We start from the raw sequence: 18,618 nt of genomic DNA, 5'->3' as shown, positions 1-18,618 counted from the left end.
TTTCACATCAGATATATCCTTTACATAAATTTACTTGTTTAGGTATTTCACATCCAGCTATATACCCACATGAGTACATTGTGTGAAATCAATTTCTGGTGCCCCCTGCCGTGATATTACTGGAATGTTGCTAAAAGCGGTGTAAAATCATACTCACCCGTTCACATCAGCTACATTCGTTATATGGAAGTATTTGTTTTCTTATTTCACGCTGAGGTGACTTACTCCAACTTTTCAATGTTTTCATTACTTTGCATTATGTCATCATGGATATGTTAACAAACACATGCACAAACAAACAAACACGTTGACACTAAAATCAATCACACAGATTTGAAAAAAATGTTATTAAAGTGAAAGATATATTTATTTACGCTTAAACTATCACCTTCCCCTTTCATTTTACTTTTCTAGATAGTTCACACATATTTACCTGTACTCACGTCTTTTTGTCCACACGTACACACGCACCAAACAAAACACTCACAGAGCGTCGATCCATGTTGAAACTGCCAGTGATATAACTTTGCCGAATTTTCCGGATTTATAGATTTCCAACATGTTAAATCGACGTTGATGTTTAAAATTCTACTTGTCAAGCTGATATAATGTGATCATTTATATTCTCGTGCTAGGCTTATGATGAGGATATGGTCAGAGACGTAAGGACTAAGGACAGGGCATAAGGTCGAACTAAATTAGTTTTATTCCTCAATGACCAATGAGAAATAAGTAAACAAAGATTTGATTTACCATGATCGTGGAAGAATATCACATTAATAAATGTGACTCTGTCACTACGTTGACCTAACCCTGTTGTTGTTCTTGTCTTGCCTCGGGTAGTGGACCACTCAATCAAAGTCATCAGAAAACATACACGGTAGACCGCTTTGTATATCGACACGCATGAGGAAAATAGTATATGCTGAATACAAAACGAGGCCTAAAATGATGTGTAGGTCAAGTGCATGTTAATTGCCTTCAGGGAGATATCACCAAGCATTTGTTTGTGTTATATTTATCTGTCAAAGAACAGTTTAGAGGTATTGATGTTTAGAAAACGATGCTTTTCAATTTGCAACATCCATTTGCTATGTTGGCGCCAATAATTGTGTTTAATTATTTGAAAAGCATTTATACATGTCTCTTTTAATATCTCAGTTTACTGTACTCTTTTCATGCTTTGAAAAGAACAGAGCAATCTAATTTCCATATGGATCAAATCATATGATCAAATCATCGTCTATTTCATTGTTCATAAACGATTTGATTGATTGAGAAAATTTAGTTAACGTTATGATATGGAATGACAAACCATACTACCATTGAGAGTTTGAAACAACTTATAAGTTAGATGTATACATTTATATCGCTTTCTATACTATCCTGTTCTGTCTAAATAAGCTTACGTGCATTGGGTTGGATAATATAAACACATACGTCCGTAATTCCACACGCATTTATGCACGCGTTCTCCCGCGCACAATCACACGTGTCACACGCCTCAGGCGGGAGCCCAAACCAGGACGAAAGAAGCATGAAATTGACAACAGAATGTCAATATCTTTGTCGGTAACACCTCCGACGGCTCTGGCATAAATGACGGCAGTGATGTCTTAATACTGAACCGAGCAATTGAGAGCAGTAAGGCTCTGTACGGAAACATATGTTATTCCTTCCACGAGGAAACTCTGTACGTTTGATGTGAGACTCCAGGCTGTTCGTGGGTTAACTGGTAAATGCATAATATTTGGATTGTAATTTCTCCATCAACAGAATATCACGGTTGCACTGTGGGACCTCTATATTACGGACGGCATTATTCCGGAAATGCAGAATTTCGGGCATTCGTGATTGGAACGTCTTTTTCATCAAGCGACGACTCTTTAATAATGGCATTAAACTGGCTAGTTCGGATGCAGATAACTTACATAAAATATCCATCTTGAAAATGTTTTGGTTGGAAAATATAAACCTTCATCACCAAAAACTTAATATTTAAACTACTTAAATTTCTAGGTGATGAAGGTTTAAGTCTCACTTACTTAAAATCGTAAAGGTATGAAACCAGCACATTCTTAATGCTTAATTTTAATAATGAAAGTACTAAAATGGCTTTTAAATGTGCTGATTTCATATCCTTATGGTCTTTAATTTTCCAGTGTATTTGCGAAGATCGATATTCATGCTGCTGATTACTGGATTGTCTGGTCCAGACTCGATTACTTACCGACCAACGCCATATAGCTAGAATATTGCTGCCTGCTGCGTTAAACAACAAATATTTGCCAGGACATTGACAGCAGTAACACATGTACTGTCATCGACTACAGTTAAAAAGAACGGTAACTCACTGTAACAATACAGCTACGGTGTTGTAGAAGGCACTTTGGCACCACTTCGTCTTCACTTGTAATCTTAGACCCGTAAAAATCAAGGGTAGAATAGGTCTTCCTCAACCCACGCTCGCCAGGCGACTATGCTTATCGCAAGAGGCGACTAAAGAGATCGGGTGGTCAGGCTTGCTGATCTTGTTGACATATGTCATCGGTTCCCATTTGCGCAGATCGATACACATGCTGTCGATCACTTGATTATCTGGCCCACACTCGATTATTTACAGACCTCCACCATACAGCTGGAATATTGGTGAGTGTGGTGTAATACCACTCAGTATGATCGTAGATGCGAATCAAGATTAATGTTTAGCCCCCGACAATAACAAGTAAACCCATTTAAATTCAAAAGCCCCTTTGAGTTTGGGACATGTTGCCTTGCTTTATTTATCGCTAAGCAATGCGGCCGCCATATAGCTGGAATATTACTGAGTGCGGCGTAAAACTAAACTCACTCACTCAGCTAAGCAATGCGGGGAGGGATAGGCAGTAGGGAAAATGATGTGGTTCAGGGACTGTGAGACAGACCAGATCGAATTCGAGTTCTCCTTGATTACCTTTTTCATTTTCAGCTCTATCGGTACCATCCGGCATACTTCCCACATTTAGCTGACCACCTGCAAAATAACGGTAGTACTATTCCAAGCGAGACTGTGAGGATCCGGGTTAAAACTGGTCTTCGCCAACCCATGCTGTTCGTTATGGGATCGGGTGGTCAGGCTGGCTGACTTGGTTACCACATGTCATCGTACCCAAGTTGCGTAGGTCAATGCTGATGTTGTTGATCACTGGAGTGTGTGGTCTAGATTCGATTATTTACAAACCGTCGCCATATAGCTCAAAGATAGCATGAGTGCGGCGTTAAATAAAACAGAACAAAAACCAACCAAACAGCTGTTCAAAGCGGAGTTTAACCCACCCCACTCACAAGAAATATGACAGATGTGTCGATATATATCTGTATGGTTGTCCCAACAGACATCCAAGATAATAGGAAGGTGACACCCGCATTGTCTTGTAATCAAAATACCTCACCTGACCCCCCACGGCGCAAGGTAGCACTTTGCTGTCTGCTTACAAGTCCACTTGAGTCATATGTCATGTCCAAGAGTAATATTAAGTAAGAACATATAGTGACGTGACATACACTAGATTGATGCATATCTTATGTTCTCGTGGTAATAATAATAATGATATTATCTAACTATTGTTGCACTAATGATTGCAATGATATGAGGCTATTGTCTGCCACCTTGACTAACGAGGATGCGCCCTGGGGGTGCTTTCATGATGGGGAAGGTGTCATCTTTGGCACAAGACACTTCATTCGGGGTGTACTACTTGACGACTGTCTGCAGGCCTCATCTGACACCTTTGGATCGTTTGCATATGCAAATGAGTATATTAAAATTCTGTTCGCGAGAGCTTTATAATATATGAATTATTGACAGTTAACTGAAATTGGGACATTAACGAGATGAAAGCATAAATCTGCAGAAAAAGATTTCCTTTGACCAAGAAAGTGAAATGGGGATCAAATCACCCGTTATTACAAATACTTATTTCAGTTTTGTAAGCATATTAAAAACTAAACCAAATTGTTGAAAAATCTCTAGAATACAAAGACAATATATATACAGTACAATGCTCAACAAACTGAACGTGGTTACTGAAACAACTATTCAATTAAACAAGAATTTCAAATTTACGATGGCTAAAAAATTATAAATAAAGTACACTGTCAAGATCACTAACCAGTAGACTCGTTTGTGCTATCAGTAATGCATACGACAGGGTAGCCACTAAAGCACATTCGCAATTCGAGTACAATAATGTGGGTTATCCTGGTCTTCACACAGCAATAACTTTGTCGATAAGTTCAGTTCAAATCTGCATTATGAAAATGTTCATATGAGGTACAAAATGATGAATGTGCACCGAAAATACTTCACTTATCAGTAGATTATGTATGTAATTGTGTTCTGAAGTGAAGTTTTGCGGAGACATACAATACGATTCTTTAGAATCGTAACTGTGAATTAGACTTTGTTGCTGAAAGAGTTAAATCGATAATAACATACAGACGTTGTATTTGAGAATTGTTTGTGTGATGGGGCTTCATAACTTGACATATGCAACGAAATGGAAATCCTACAATACTATGTCTTGCAACATATATTGATTGATCTAAAATTATTTTCACAATAATACAGCTTTAGGCTCAGAGAGAGTAGAAAGCTAGAACAAGAGATTTCACTTTCAGTTGTTTTACATATTTCATACATAATGTGGATCGACACGAATGTACCAAGGATGGTACATTCTCGCTTTCGTACGGGATTAAGTTGTCATGGATTGAAGTTTAAAAGTAATGTATCTTTCAATGGCATCTATGTATTGTATTGTCCAGTAATTAACACATGACAAGTCCCTGTGGACATGTACTGTCACTTCTAGTGCTAAATGACCGACGGTCAGCTGGTTGTGATGTCATCATCCCCAGTTTGGCGTGCCTTGACCAAGCACGGGATGGCCGACTTGGACATAGGGCATATTTATGACAATGCATCTGCTTCCTGATTTCATCAGTTCGTCAGGCTGACCCTTGACATAGACACGTTGACGCTTGTCATGTACATGCGTCAAGAGATGTCAGTTTCAGAAGCTAATAACATGATATCAATCACTGGTATCATAATGTCTACAATCTGCTAATAATGACCTCATCGGTTGAATATGAGAATATATTTTTAGATTTCTCCGAAACGATTTATCTAAGGTTGACGAAAACTGCTTTTGATGGGAAGGGACTTTAATCTTGTTTCCATGCACAGCAACAATCACTTTCCCGCTTGACTACCGACAGGGCTTTTGGCCCAATCATTTAGAGTCAATTACTAACTATGGTTTCAATTCCTGTTATTCCGGAAGGAACCGCCCGCCCACCACATAGTCTTGTAAGCGTATCATTAATTCAGTCTAAGTCTTTGTTTTGCAGTGTAGCCTTGATAACAAGAATACAGACAAATAAGTGATTGTTTATACTAAGGAATACATTTCCTTTGTTTACCAAAATGAGAGAATGGGACATTTCACTTTCAAAATTATATGTATGTATGTATGTATGTATGTATGTATGTATGTATGTATGTATGTATGTATGTATGTATGTATGTATGTATGTGTGTGTGTGTGTGTGTGTGTGTGTGTGTGTGTGTGTGTGTGTATGTATGTATATATGTGTGTGTGTATGTATGTATATGTTTGTGTATGTATGTATGTATGTATGTATGTATGTATGTATGTATGTGTGTGTGTGTGTGTATGTATATGTGTGTGTGTGTATGTATGTATATGTTTGTGTATGTATGTATGTATGTATGTATATGTGTGTGTGTGTATGTATGTAGGCATGCATGCATGCATGTATGTATGTTGGCAGGTAGGCGTGTGTATGTATTACACATTCATAAATAATCATCTCTCATTTAATATGAACATAATAACCAATATCTCCTCTCTAATGATATGTATGATGTCCACCACATAGTGATGGAATTACAGTTTAATCTGAATGAAATACTAGGCCACAGTAGCAAAAAAGCAACACGTACATAAAGAAAAAGTAACAAAATAACAATCAATGGGAGTATGGGGGACAATCATGAACGCTCTGATGGTCGAGCGGAGTGACATGCACGTCCGTCGGATCGGTTCAAGTGTTCTCATTGTAACTGTATGTGTCGAGTATTCGTCTAGGCCACCCTTAATTAATCTAATATAAACACAAACAAAATATGTTCAAGGAATCTTGATTGTTTTCTTCTAATGTAACAGTAAAGCTATGGAAGTTTATACAGTTTTTTACCTTTTTTATGTTCCGTTGCTCATGAATTTGAATATTCTGATGATTTGAATAAACAACATGATGATTTTATTAAAATCAATAAAAAAATTGCAAACAATGTAAATACAAAACAAACAAACGAAACAAACATTGATCGTAATTTGATAACATTTAATCAATATCGAAGTTCAAACTCATGTATTTAGTGGATTAAAATAATATAAAAAAACAGGAATCATTAAAATATGATAATGTTTACAGTAAAGAAGAAACACTAACACAAAACAAACTGTATACTGCAAATAGAGGAAAATAAACATTTTAACTACTGCAATGTAAGTGTTGTCACACGTGATAAAATATTAAATAAAAAGGGCTTTCAAACATTAATGTTTCTGAAAAGAGCTCTTCACTAATCCTTTCTGAGAGACGTCACACGGGGGATTCCGATGTACTTACGGCGAGATTCTTGAAGGAAATTCTAAACACATTATCGACTTTCCGTAGTCTGACATCAAAAATATGAAATATGAAATGAAATAAAAAACGGATAGGCCAGATATTGTACATCACGAAGTGAATTTTGAGTCGAAACTAAGATGTTTTTGTGCCACTTTGACGTTTCTTTCTATCATGACTTCAGATGGTAGCCCAATATTAATTCCATGATTTGGCAATCTTATTCCCCGAAGAATTGGAGAAAATCGCCTTTTCGTGAAGTAAAAAAGCAGTCAAGTGTCTTGGCTGATTCAAAGTGGCTTCCACCGTCAAGAGCTTGTCAAATCTTACAAATGCTAATAGCTTTGGTTGAGCGCATCAGCCCAGGTAGTTGGCGATTGGTTATATTACTGCACATTTCAATTTCCTGAGGGAAAGGACCCAGTGCGAAAACCTAACCTTTTGGAACAATTGCGACAGAGAGGATAGATTTACACAATTCGCAAATCGTTTAAATTATTGAAGACTGCTCGCGCGAGGCAATGACAGGTATAGTATGGCTTCTTGAAGGAAAAACAGATTTCTTAATGGTTTCCAAGTCAAATTGACAGGGAACCTTTCCAGAGAGATTTTTTCCGTCTTATTCCCAATCTCTCATTACTATCGCGATGCTCTTTCGCTTATTTCACCACATTTCTGGCAATTTGGCAGTTTACCCTGCGGATATTTAGTCTAAAGGTTTGCTTTCAAGTACCTCGCGTGAACATGGGCTCGCGAATGAAGCTCCGTTGCGGCAGGCGTTTGGCTTCTTCTTCCAAGGATGCGACCACATTACCAAATAAATTTGAAAGCTTTCATAGCTTCTGATCGAGGCAATTCATGATTTGTAAACAATATTCAATTAACCTTTAAACATTGTATAAATGGACTCACTTGTTCCACCCAGTCGGAGAAAATATGATAGTATTCTCTGTGCAAATTGGAGTTAAAAAAGCCAGCGCTTGTCTCTGTAGGCTTCAATGCTTTTAAACAATTGTTTATTCGTTCTAGGCGCCACACGTTTGGTCTTTATTCGTCCATAGCTTCAGGCAGTGAGTGATAGTGAAATGTTTTTATACTTCCACTCCTGGGCTGACTTCCTCTCTCAATTCTTTCATCATCTGATTCAAACGACCACGCCCTCTAGTCGCGCTCTCAACGTCCGTGCAAACAGCTTACTTTATACTTTAATAACGCCACGAAACATAAGTGATAATCAATTGTGCTGTTGAACCCCACCCCGTTCATCTCCACATTTTCTGATAATTTGACAATTAGAACAATATTGCACACATCCACTCGTCTGATCGACCGACTCCGAGGTACCCCTTTCTAATGTGTATAAAATCTATTAATCGAGGTTTGTTTTTGGCCCCGGGCTGTTTCAATCCATGTGTTCATTATGGGGAACTGTTAACGTCACATTAATCAAATGTCATTTCACTATTTCTCTTTATTTACAGCTATCTTGTGCGCTCTTCTCGCTTCAAGCGACAGGCGGGTATAGCTCAAGCCCCGCCCCCTTCGACCCTACTCAAACCAAGGTTTCTGATTGGCTAGCGACATGCACCCTCTGTTCCCTTGGTCCCATTCATAGATGACTGCCCGCGGAGCCACCGTCAATCTCACAGTATCTTCCCAAGTGTGCAATGTTGACCAATATCGGACACCACTTTAACTTTCAAAGTTTAAATGCTCAGATGAATCTTTTAGAAGCGTCTTACCCCCATAGCTATGCGGCCTTGTCAGCGTTACAGAGCTACCCCCATTACAGCGGACACCTACAAGGGGTGACAGGACCTCCTTCTGATCAGATCGCAGCTTTGGATTGTAGCATAAACCAGGGCTATTATTCCACCGGTCCTGTCAAGTTCTCCGTGGATAGAATTCTTACAACCGGGGAGTCTCGTTCACGAAGTTCTTCTCCTGTCGTCGACAAAGAAGACTCAGGCAAACACGACTCTCCGCATAGCAGGGGTAAGTAACTCTTGACATTCAATCACAACTGTTATTGCTAACAGACTTTCACTGATCGATGATTTGTTATTGAAACCTTAATTGGTAATTGTTCAAAGGTATTTATAGACAAAAGGTCATGCTTTCCACATTTTGGTTTGTTTACATTTGTGGACATAATCACTGATGTTATTGTTTTAAGCTAATAATAACACTATATCATCACAGATGACTTGTTTAATTCAACTGCTTGAAGATGTCTTTCGTGGTAAACCTGCTTAGGTATGCTTACTGCTTGTTGTCATATATGTATAAAATGGATCTGAGATAAACAGCTTTGTTCAAAACCATCGTTAATAACTGGTTGATTTAAACACGGTAAGCTTAGTTCATATGCCTTCACATGTTTTACTTTAATCGTTTCTCCAAAGGGAATGATGTTATAAAACATTAATAAAAATAAGTAAATATGTAATATGATTCTGCCTAAGTATATGCTTGTTCTATAACCTTTTAAAGGAAAATGAACAGTATTCAATAATAATAATACCATAGTGATAAATTTGAATTATCTTATCACTTTTCAGTGGAAATAAATATACTTTTAGCTATAAATGTTTTGACTCGTGGTCAGTTGGCGCATAAGTCACAGATAATGATGACACAACGGATCATCTGGTTGTTTGGTTCCAGTTACCAGTTAAATTTAGATAAATTTGTTTATGTAAATATAGCCGAGGCGACCATTTCTCCTACTCGCTATATTACCTATAGAGAATGTCAGTAAATCAACAACAATGTAGTCTTACAAGCATACTGGTTTGATGAAATGTTTTCAGCAAAATTATCTCCTGTAATAAATACTGAAAACCAAATTGAAATTTTGATAATGTGACTGAAGCCGGTTACAGGCAGAGATTTATATCATTGTGGAGAATATATGTGTAACCCTTCAGAATGTGCCTACTCTATAAAATACATATTTTATTTTTATAACGTGTCGCATTTCCTTGCTGATATTGCTTTTAACATGTACACGTCTCGTATCCTGGTCATAAACACGTCCAAAAACTAATTTTAAATGTAAAATGAAATTATTGTTTTTGAATATCAAGGGGGTACAAGTCACTTATGTGAACAGTTTACGATTGCTATTTCGCGATTGAGCAGACAGCAAATGAAAATAGCACTTCTTATTAAAACTGTTCCATTTACACTGAAACAAAATGAAGTTTAGTACCTTTAATTTCTTGTTATCCATAAATGCTATCTCTTTTGTTTTGAAAGCATGGGAAAAGAATGAATTTCTAAGGATGCTATTTCTTTGAATTGCCCCCAAAAGACCGATGTGCCTTCGGAGATCCAGACAAATTTGATGGAGTTGTTGAGTGATATATTTCCAGTTTGGTTCGATACTGGATAATTTGTACGATTGTATCTTCTTCATCCCATAAATATTGTCCCTGCCCATCAACAACATCGCAGGACAAAAATACAATGCTTTGCATCAAAAAAGATCATTTCATATTCCAACAGAGCTATTTCAGAAAATATCATTACATGTACAGCACGTGCGACACTATTCGTTCAGAAGTAAATAAACATGTTTGTTACTTGGGTAGTGATTTAACACCTCGAGTATTTATTTATCAATTAAACCCCATAGCGGCCGAATCGTTCTCATGTTTTAGGTTTAGATAGATCTTCACACTGTACGTTCTAGTATTTTGGAAAGTAAACAAACGTCATTATTGCTTGATTGATATTTTATCCGAATAGAAATATCAAAATCATTGTACATAAACATAAGAGCACGTGCTGATGATATTATAATCGCCTTTTCGTTTAGAAATATTCTATATACTTTTGTGCCTGTTTAATTATTATTAGTCGTTTACTATCGGTAGTTGATAACCCGAAGTGGGTGTGATTATATACAAAGGTTGACAACAAGAAAACAAAAGCAGACATGACAGAAATTTGACAGTTAAATTCCTTTGCTTTCTCCTAGAAGGATATAACATCATAGCGTAGGTATTGTCTCCTTCCTTTAGCAAGGACACACACATATATACATATCCTGAAGATTGAGTTGAGATAGTTCAAACATCAGTTATACATGTTTTTGGATTGTTTAAATTCAAATTCCACAGTTCCACATTTGAACCTGTCAGCGAGATGTTTTGTTAAGCAATATAATGCCATATGATCAACAAAATAGATGCATTGTATTTGGGTTGAATGAGCTCTGAGCAGAAAATTCTCAGCACTTGAAAACGTCCTTATTTGTTTATGATATAAACATGCACGCCGTTTGAACAAACGCCACTAAACATTACTAGGATCATGTTTTCTATGAATGCATACGTTATATTATCACATATATCATTGTTATTGTTTTTTCAGATTCAAAAGACGATGGAAAAGACAGCCAGTCTGTAAAACGACGTCGAACAAGGACAAATTTCACTGGCTGGCAGTTAGAAGAACTGGAGAAGGCGTTTCAAGATAGTCATTACCCTGATGTCTTTATGCGTGAAGCCTTGGCTCTCAAACTAGATCTCGTGGAATCTCGTGTTCAGGTACGTCACTTACATCGAAACGTTTTGTTTCGACGTTCTGTTTAGTTTCTGTTAATTATCGATCCTAAAATAGATCCCTCGGTATATGTATTTGAAGAGAGTTTCTAATGAGAGAGAACACAGTGTATGTTTTTCGATATAAATTCGGTTACACCAACAGCAATATTTAGATTTGTTACCCTCAGTCTGTAAGATAGAATCAAGTAAAAATATTCAAGATGATAATAATATAGAACGGATAATGTATTTGATGATCAGTTCATTTTACTGTTTATAACCTGTCATGTAATTGTATCGATATCAATGTCAGATAAATATATATGAAAACTTGAATAGGTTAGCTAGAACGGAAATTATTACGTTTAACAAATGCAAATATTTCCTGATTCTATTTTCAAACAAAATTATTTTCATTTGAAAATGTCTATACAAGAATACACAGTATCACTAACTTTTGAAAATATGATCAAAGAATAATATGCCTTAGCTAGGTGAACGGCAAGTATACTGACAATGTTTATACCCCTAAATCAATGTTATGCAGTTAACCATATTTCTCGATCCGACCCAAAATGATTCAGACCAATGTAATTAACACGTAAAGTTTAAGGGTATTTAGAACTCTATTTACTTTGTATTAAATCTAAATACAATTAAAGAGAATTAAAAAAAAAGTTAAAGCACTACCTATGTGAACTACCGAATCCCCCGTGCCACCCACCGTATTTGTACCCCGGGCCCCCCAGGGAAATACTTCTCTAACTTACTCGTATCGTATAACATCTACAGATTGTTTCACTGTAAATGTCTGGAGTGATTTTCAGTAGCAGGGCAACGCGCATTTCGACAGAGATCCGAGCAAACACTTGTCAATTAGAATTAATTACATCGCGGGATGTGAGCTAATATCTCAGCGACCATCGGAGTACCTTACGTTAAGTCAGCAAAATAGGTTGTATTTGTGTGTGGACTTTGACGGACTATAGCTGTCCTATGTCCACAAAGCGCGGACATCACAACAAAACCCCCTGTGTGTAGCTGCTACTTAAACACTTGTTCAGCGAGACAACGAATAGTTCAATTTAAGTCTTTATACATTCATATTCCTTCAATCCCCGTCTTAATGTCCCATCACGTAACTGACTTGCACCCCATCTTCTCATGTATGCGAGGCTCGCGCGTTTCTCGGGGGACGTTGTAGATGTTGGTAACGTTACGTTGTCACCGTGCTGTCACACAACGCTGATGTTTGTACCGCGCTGCCTTACACAACCCGTGTTTAGACTAACACATATTGTAGAAACATCTTCATCAGTTTTCAAACCATGCCCCGAGTCAAGAGGACAATGAATCATTGTGCAGCATTCACAAACCCAAATGAGGTACATCCTTAGACCATATTTTTCGCATGTCCCTCAAGTGGCTTTAGTAATACGAACGGTATGAAATAATCGCTTTAGAAGTTGCCCTTGATCGCCGACCGATGCTCCAGCTAGAGTACGACTTACATAGTTTTGAAATTAAACCCTCTTATCCCTGATACAGATAAAATACAACAAGGATTACGAATGCTTTGAAATAAACTACTTGGATGCAGTCAGTTGATATACGGGGTTGTAAATATTCCTGGTTTAACAAAAGAACAAAATGCACCTTTATCAACGCCGAATGTCCGATGTAACCCTACTTCTTACACACAAAGGTGGCTTTCATACATAATGTCTGTCTCTCCCACAGCACCACTAACGTGTATGATAAAAACTATTTACATCATACGTGTCAATGATAGCAATATGATATATTAATCATCTGTCGTTTTGCTTTTTCATGGTTTTGAATGAGAAATATTACCGGCTCAGTGAACCGCGGTCGCACCAAGCGGGAGGCTACGATAGTCTGGGTGCCCAAATTGTCACCATCTTAAATACAGCAATAATTTATTATCAATATTTATTTTTCGAACAAGTGACTAACTATGCTAGATTTTCTTAATTGATATTCTGTACCAAGACGCGCTAAGCTCCGACGAGCCTGACCCCCATTCTAGTGCAGCGCGCTGTGAATCTTCCCCATTATAAAGTCCTTACTACGGATGTTCCTCAACAGGCATTCTGTAAAACCTTTGAAGCAATTGTACAGCATTTCAATTTATGATTCCACTTTGCCGTCAGATAATAATTGATGCAATTATCTTTTTAAACACTCCACTTTCCTCGGCGTCAGATGATATCTTAAAAGTTAGCTAATGTTCGCTGATGGCGGTAATTGATATTTCTTTGACGTTGAGGTACACCCGAATTTCTAACTATTGAAATCCGCTTAACCAGGCCTCAGTGATAGGCTACTCAACTAAAATTACCCTTTCGACATAAAAGCGTGACTTTTAGCTCGGTTACAACGTCATATTCAATTACCGAGGGATAGGTTTAGATAGTAATGTATATAGGTATGTATTCTCGTCTCTGTCTCTGGTAGTCTCAGTGTACTGGGCTAGGTAAGGATGGGACCAAATCCCACCTAGGCACGGTACATTTAAGATCGTAGTGGACACGTTTTAGGATCTACCCGGCGTGTTGAAGTACAATAACCGCCAGGCCCTTGTAACTGATACCACTGTGCCACCGACGCCCTGTCATAATTCGCGGTTAGACGACCATACATCACAGTTAACAAGGCCCTACCCCGGTCGGGTGCATGAGTAGCAGGACAGGCTATTATTATGACCACCCTATTGATGTTGTCTCGTTAACACGAATTACTTCCAAATAACCACAGGGTTGTTCAAAACCTTATTTTAATGTATTTACCGATATTATTAAGAATTAGACGACTTTAAGATATGAAATTTGAACCAGGCGTCAATCCATCCATCAAGTCTTACAAGGTGGACACAAGAGGACCTTGGTCAGTAGAATTATACTGGACAGCCTGTAATCACAGGCTGGGTGTGTAGTGTTTTTTTATCTTGTGGTCGAGATTTTCAGGGAATGGTAGGAGTCATTCAAGGCTGAAATTATGTTAACCAATCTTTTAATTACCTGAATATAATTACACAGCTAATTAACCTTTTCCGGAAATTAGGGTCGAACATGATAATAACCTATCGTGTATAATTGACTTGATTAAATGAAGCAAATACGGATAGGAAGTTAGCACCGCGGACGAACAGGGCGTTCCGAGTTGCTAGCCAACGTTGTTGGTGGAGCAAAATAAACAAAGTCATACATTGATTTGTCAGACGTCTTCTTGTCAAAAGGAGAAAATGTTTTCAACTTGGAGTAATATTTGCCCAATACGACCCCGATTCGCAACTTAAAAAGACCATTTATTGGAAAATCAGAAATTATCGTGACCATAGAATCTCCCTAGCGATTAAGAATGGCAGACAATTGGCTTTGAGAGCTTCGGTTTCATAGCACGGCAGTGTCAAATCAATTACTGAGAGTATCAAATGAGTAATCATTTAATTGGCTTCTCACAACGGCTTTGTTGTGTATCAGCGTCTATGATAAAGACACGGTTCGAATTGATAATTGTTCCGTGTAGTTCAAACAGGAAACACGGTAATGCGCATCCGCTGAGGCGACCGAGGGCGCAAAGATCGATGGGACACGGCGCGTGCAGCGATCGTGTCGTCTGCTTGAGTTCTGCTACTTACTAACTCAAGAAGCGAGCAGAAATTGAATGAAAACATTGCTCCTGCTAAACATTACAAGTCTGGTAGCTCTCTGATCAACTCTAGTGTTTATTATGTCTATTAAAGCGCGGGCTTGAGTTACGTTGTAAAAATTAAAACTGCAACGAATTACGATGAAGGATCTCGCGAGATATCGATCGAAATCTCGAGCACACATTAAGGGATTTAGGAGTCGGGCCTGACTGGTAGCCGTTTGTTTGGAAACAAGGCTGTGATCGGCGTAAATGATCTTTCTAAATACGTCATTAAAAGCTAGAAAATCAGATTAATCTTCTCCTCGAATCAACAAAGTGGCTAACGGTGGCTGGACAGAGAGAGTTGTCCAATAAACCATACGTTTTCTAAACATCTCACTAAATACAGTCAATGAAATCTATAGGAGAAAATAAAACCGGGGTACATTTATATCTGTGTAATTAGTTATAAGATATAGTGGTACTTAAAACGCAATTAAAGAAGCCTACGGGTAGTTCACCGAGTGTAAACGAGAATATTACTATGCCTAGAGCAGGTTTTTCTATTCAGTTGACAGTCAGTGACTGTATTATTGGTTTTGATGAGTTCCTCAAAACGGTACTTACTTTGTGTGTTACACGTACAAATGAAGCTTAAAATTGATAACGAATGTTATTTTCTGTCAATAAAAACTTAAAAAGTAGTTTGTCTAAACTTTTATTTCCTCATTTTTAGGTTTGGTTCCAAAACAGACGGGCAAAATGGCGAAAGAAGGAAAACACGAAAAAAGGTCCCGGGCGCCCAGCCCACAACGCACAGCCGCAGACATGCAGCGGGGAGCCAATGGACCCAGAAGAAGTGAAGCGAAGAGAACAAGAGCGTGCAGAGAAGAAAAGAAGGAAGCAGGAAGATCGTCTACGCAGACTCGAAGAGAAGAGGCGAGTTTCAGGTGATGGAAAGGTTAAACTGTCCCTCTTGTCACTGTCTGACCTGTCCAGCTCCGCCAGTGACGGCCCGTACAGTTCGTCACTTTTATCACCTAATACCCGACCAGATACCGGAAGTGATGACAGCAACCATGGCCAACCGGAGAAGCGGAAGTGCCCTTTCAGTATAGACAGTCTTCTAGAAACGCCTAAAGTGCCGCGTGGTCGAAGACCGAATTCAAAATACCCACGTGTGCAAGCATGTAAATCATTAGGACCTTTAGCTCTGGGCATGATGCCACTGTTCCCTATAACACAACCAATAGGATTTGTGGTTGAACAGCTCTCCGAAGACGAAGAATATGATGGTGATAGTGACACAAATATGCCACACAACCTCAGTGTTAAAGAATCAAAAGACAATGATGAAACTCAAGAGGAGGAGAAGAACAATGTTAAATCGGAGGAAGAAAGTGGTAGTGTTGAGGTGCAGCAAATCAAAGAAGAAGAGGTAGCCGAAGAGCATATCGATGTACTCGAATGTTCCCGTGACGAGGGTGAGGAAGAGGCATTGGATGAAGAGTGTGATGAAGACGTTAAGGAGGAAGAAAAGTGTGTCAGCAGTCAGTAGATTTTAGCTGACCGAGTAGCTGTACCTGTTAGTCTGTGATGCATGAACCTCATGATACTCTTTGTAATACTAGGGTTCATTATAGTTCAGAACGTTTAGGTGAGTTTCCCTTTTCGGACTGAGTTTGAGAAGGTGTAATCATTATTTGTGAAACTGACAATGAGGAACTGACTTCTCACAGAAGAGGTTGGATGGGGAAAATACATACAAAATCCGATAACACTCCCATTTGTAGGCTGTGATCGTCAAGGTTGACTGTTTAAGTATTTAAAGAAATTTCAGATGAATTACATGTTTGTTACATTAAAGACAAATGTGTTTTTTTCAGATCAATATGTCCAAATCTGTGAAACAGATGTGATAGAAATGTGAAGGTTTTGATACGTAGAGACTGGATTTCATACTAAGTCACTGGCAACAACTGCCACGGTGAAAGTTCGTCGATACCCAACGTGAAGTGCCACTATGTGAAACTGTGTGGGTGAAACCAGTACACCTGTGTGAATGCTGGGGTGAATATGAGCGTATGAATGTGGTGTTTGTGGCGTTTAGTTGAGTATTTGTTGAGAATGTGCCATAGTAGCCAATACTTTGATACTAGACTATGCTCGGGTCTATATTGGTCACAATAAAACCCTATTACAGTATGCTATGTGTATGTTATGTTTATGATGTCACGATGCTGACGGATGTGTGCTGGTGTCGACACAGATTCCAGACATAGGAAAAAAATATTTATTTTGCTTTCACGTCGTTTTAGAAGGTTTAATTAATTTATCACCGTCAGATTGTCAATGAACCACCTCGCAGTATTTCTGCTGCGAGAGATAGATTTATTCGGTTTGCCGGTTTGAACTTTCCCATTCTCTTTCCCCATCCTCGTCTGCGTCTCTCTTGCTCCCTCCCCTTCTTATTCTCGATCCTCTCTTGCAGTGATATAATTTCGAGCAAGGAAGCATTTGTCTTCTATAAATATTGTTATGCTTTATATCATATAAATTGCATACAATCTCAAGAGGCACCATATTCTGAACAACATTATAAAGAGCAGAACAGTGTTTCATTCTCGTATATCACGCACAGTGATATAGAGCATACATATTTACTAAAATTTACATTGGATCGTATTGTTTCTAATAAAACATTGCTGTAGACCAGCTTCTACATGTCTGGTCATTCTGTGTACTTACATACAGGCTGACTTAAATGTCATCTTGCGGTGTTTGGGCATTTAGTCGCCAACATATTGATGACATCAAACAAATCAAGTTATATATCTATCGGATATAACAAGCTGTGTATCTTTCAACGAGGAATGTTATTGTTAGAATGATAACAAGCACAGTTCGTTGTGACAGAAGAGGCAGATATCTGCAGTTTCAGGCATCATATAATTTACATACACACGTAAATATGCTTCTCATCATTTGGTTGTAGACACATAAGCTTGATAACGGTGTAAGAATTTGTTATTCGCATTATGCAATAAACAAGAGGTTGTTATCTATAAAGTCGTATTTTTCATTTTAACTCCCCAACTTTCTAAAAGCCACTCAAACAATTAAATAAACATTTCCCCGTAAATCAGACATGAATAGCTGTCTATTTATTTCCTTACATTTGACATGAAATATGTTTAGCATTGGAATAATTACCCTGTCACAGGTAGTGAGCATAAGTGGACTAATCTGTATGTTCAGACCATTATTATACAATGTTGTGTACACCTCTGAATAACCGCAGTCGTTAAAAACAGACAAGACAACACCAAGTGTATGGTTTCTTAACTGTTTCGAAACAGTGATGTTTACTCTTAATCTGAAACTTAACGCTAATCGATTGGCTTAAGTTATCGATTGGCGTTCTTCATGATTCACATATGATTTGATAATCGCATCTGCGCAGACACCACAGTGACATGAGACTATAACTATGTACGTCTCAACTGATGACCAGTCTATTTTCCTAGGCAGGTAATAAACATGGAATGTAGTGTAATGTTAAAACACTTAAAAAGTGCTAAAACAATTATGACAAAGCATCAGGCAGAGGTATTTTTGATGACATGCATTTATTTAAGTCAAATTAAATTGACGTGATATCTGTCAACATCAAACAGTTTCACAAAAAGTAAAGGACAACATATACAAG

At 38.0% G+C, this 18,618-nt stretch overlaps 1 protein-coding gene across 1 annotated transcript; it reads left to right on the top strand.

Annotated features, from left to right (window-relative positions):
- Nucleotides 1-8,369: 8,369 nt before the first annotated feature.
- Nucleotides 8,370-17,114, top strand: LOC137284261 (homeobox protein unc-4 homolog). The gene is made up of 3 exons (XM_067816007.1): nt 8,370-8,697; nt 11,083-11,258; nt 15,646-17,114. Exons 1-3 carry the CDS (start codon nt 8,370-8,372, stop codon nt 16,465-16,467), a joined length of 1,326 nt encoding a protein of 441 aa, XP_067672108.1. The 3' UTR covers nt 16,468-17,114.
- Nucleotides 17,115-18,618: the final 1,504 nt, after the last annotated feature.

Source organism: Haliotis asinina, chromosome 5, assembly GCF_037392515.1.
Source record: "Haliotis asinina isolate JCU_RB_2024 chromosome 5, JCU_Hal_asi_v2, whole genome shotgun sequence".
Taxonomy (NCBI): Eukaryota; Metazoa; Mollusca; class Gastropoda; order Lepetellida; family Haliotidae; genus Haliotis; species Haliotis asinina.
The sequence above is the reverse complement of the archived record's forward strand: the minus strand, read 5'-3'. Positions and strand labels throughout refer to the sequence as shown.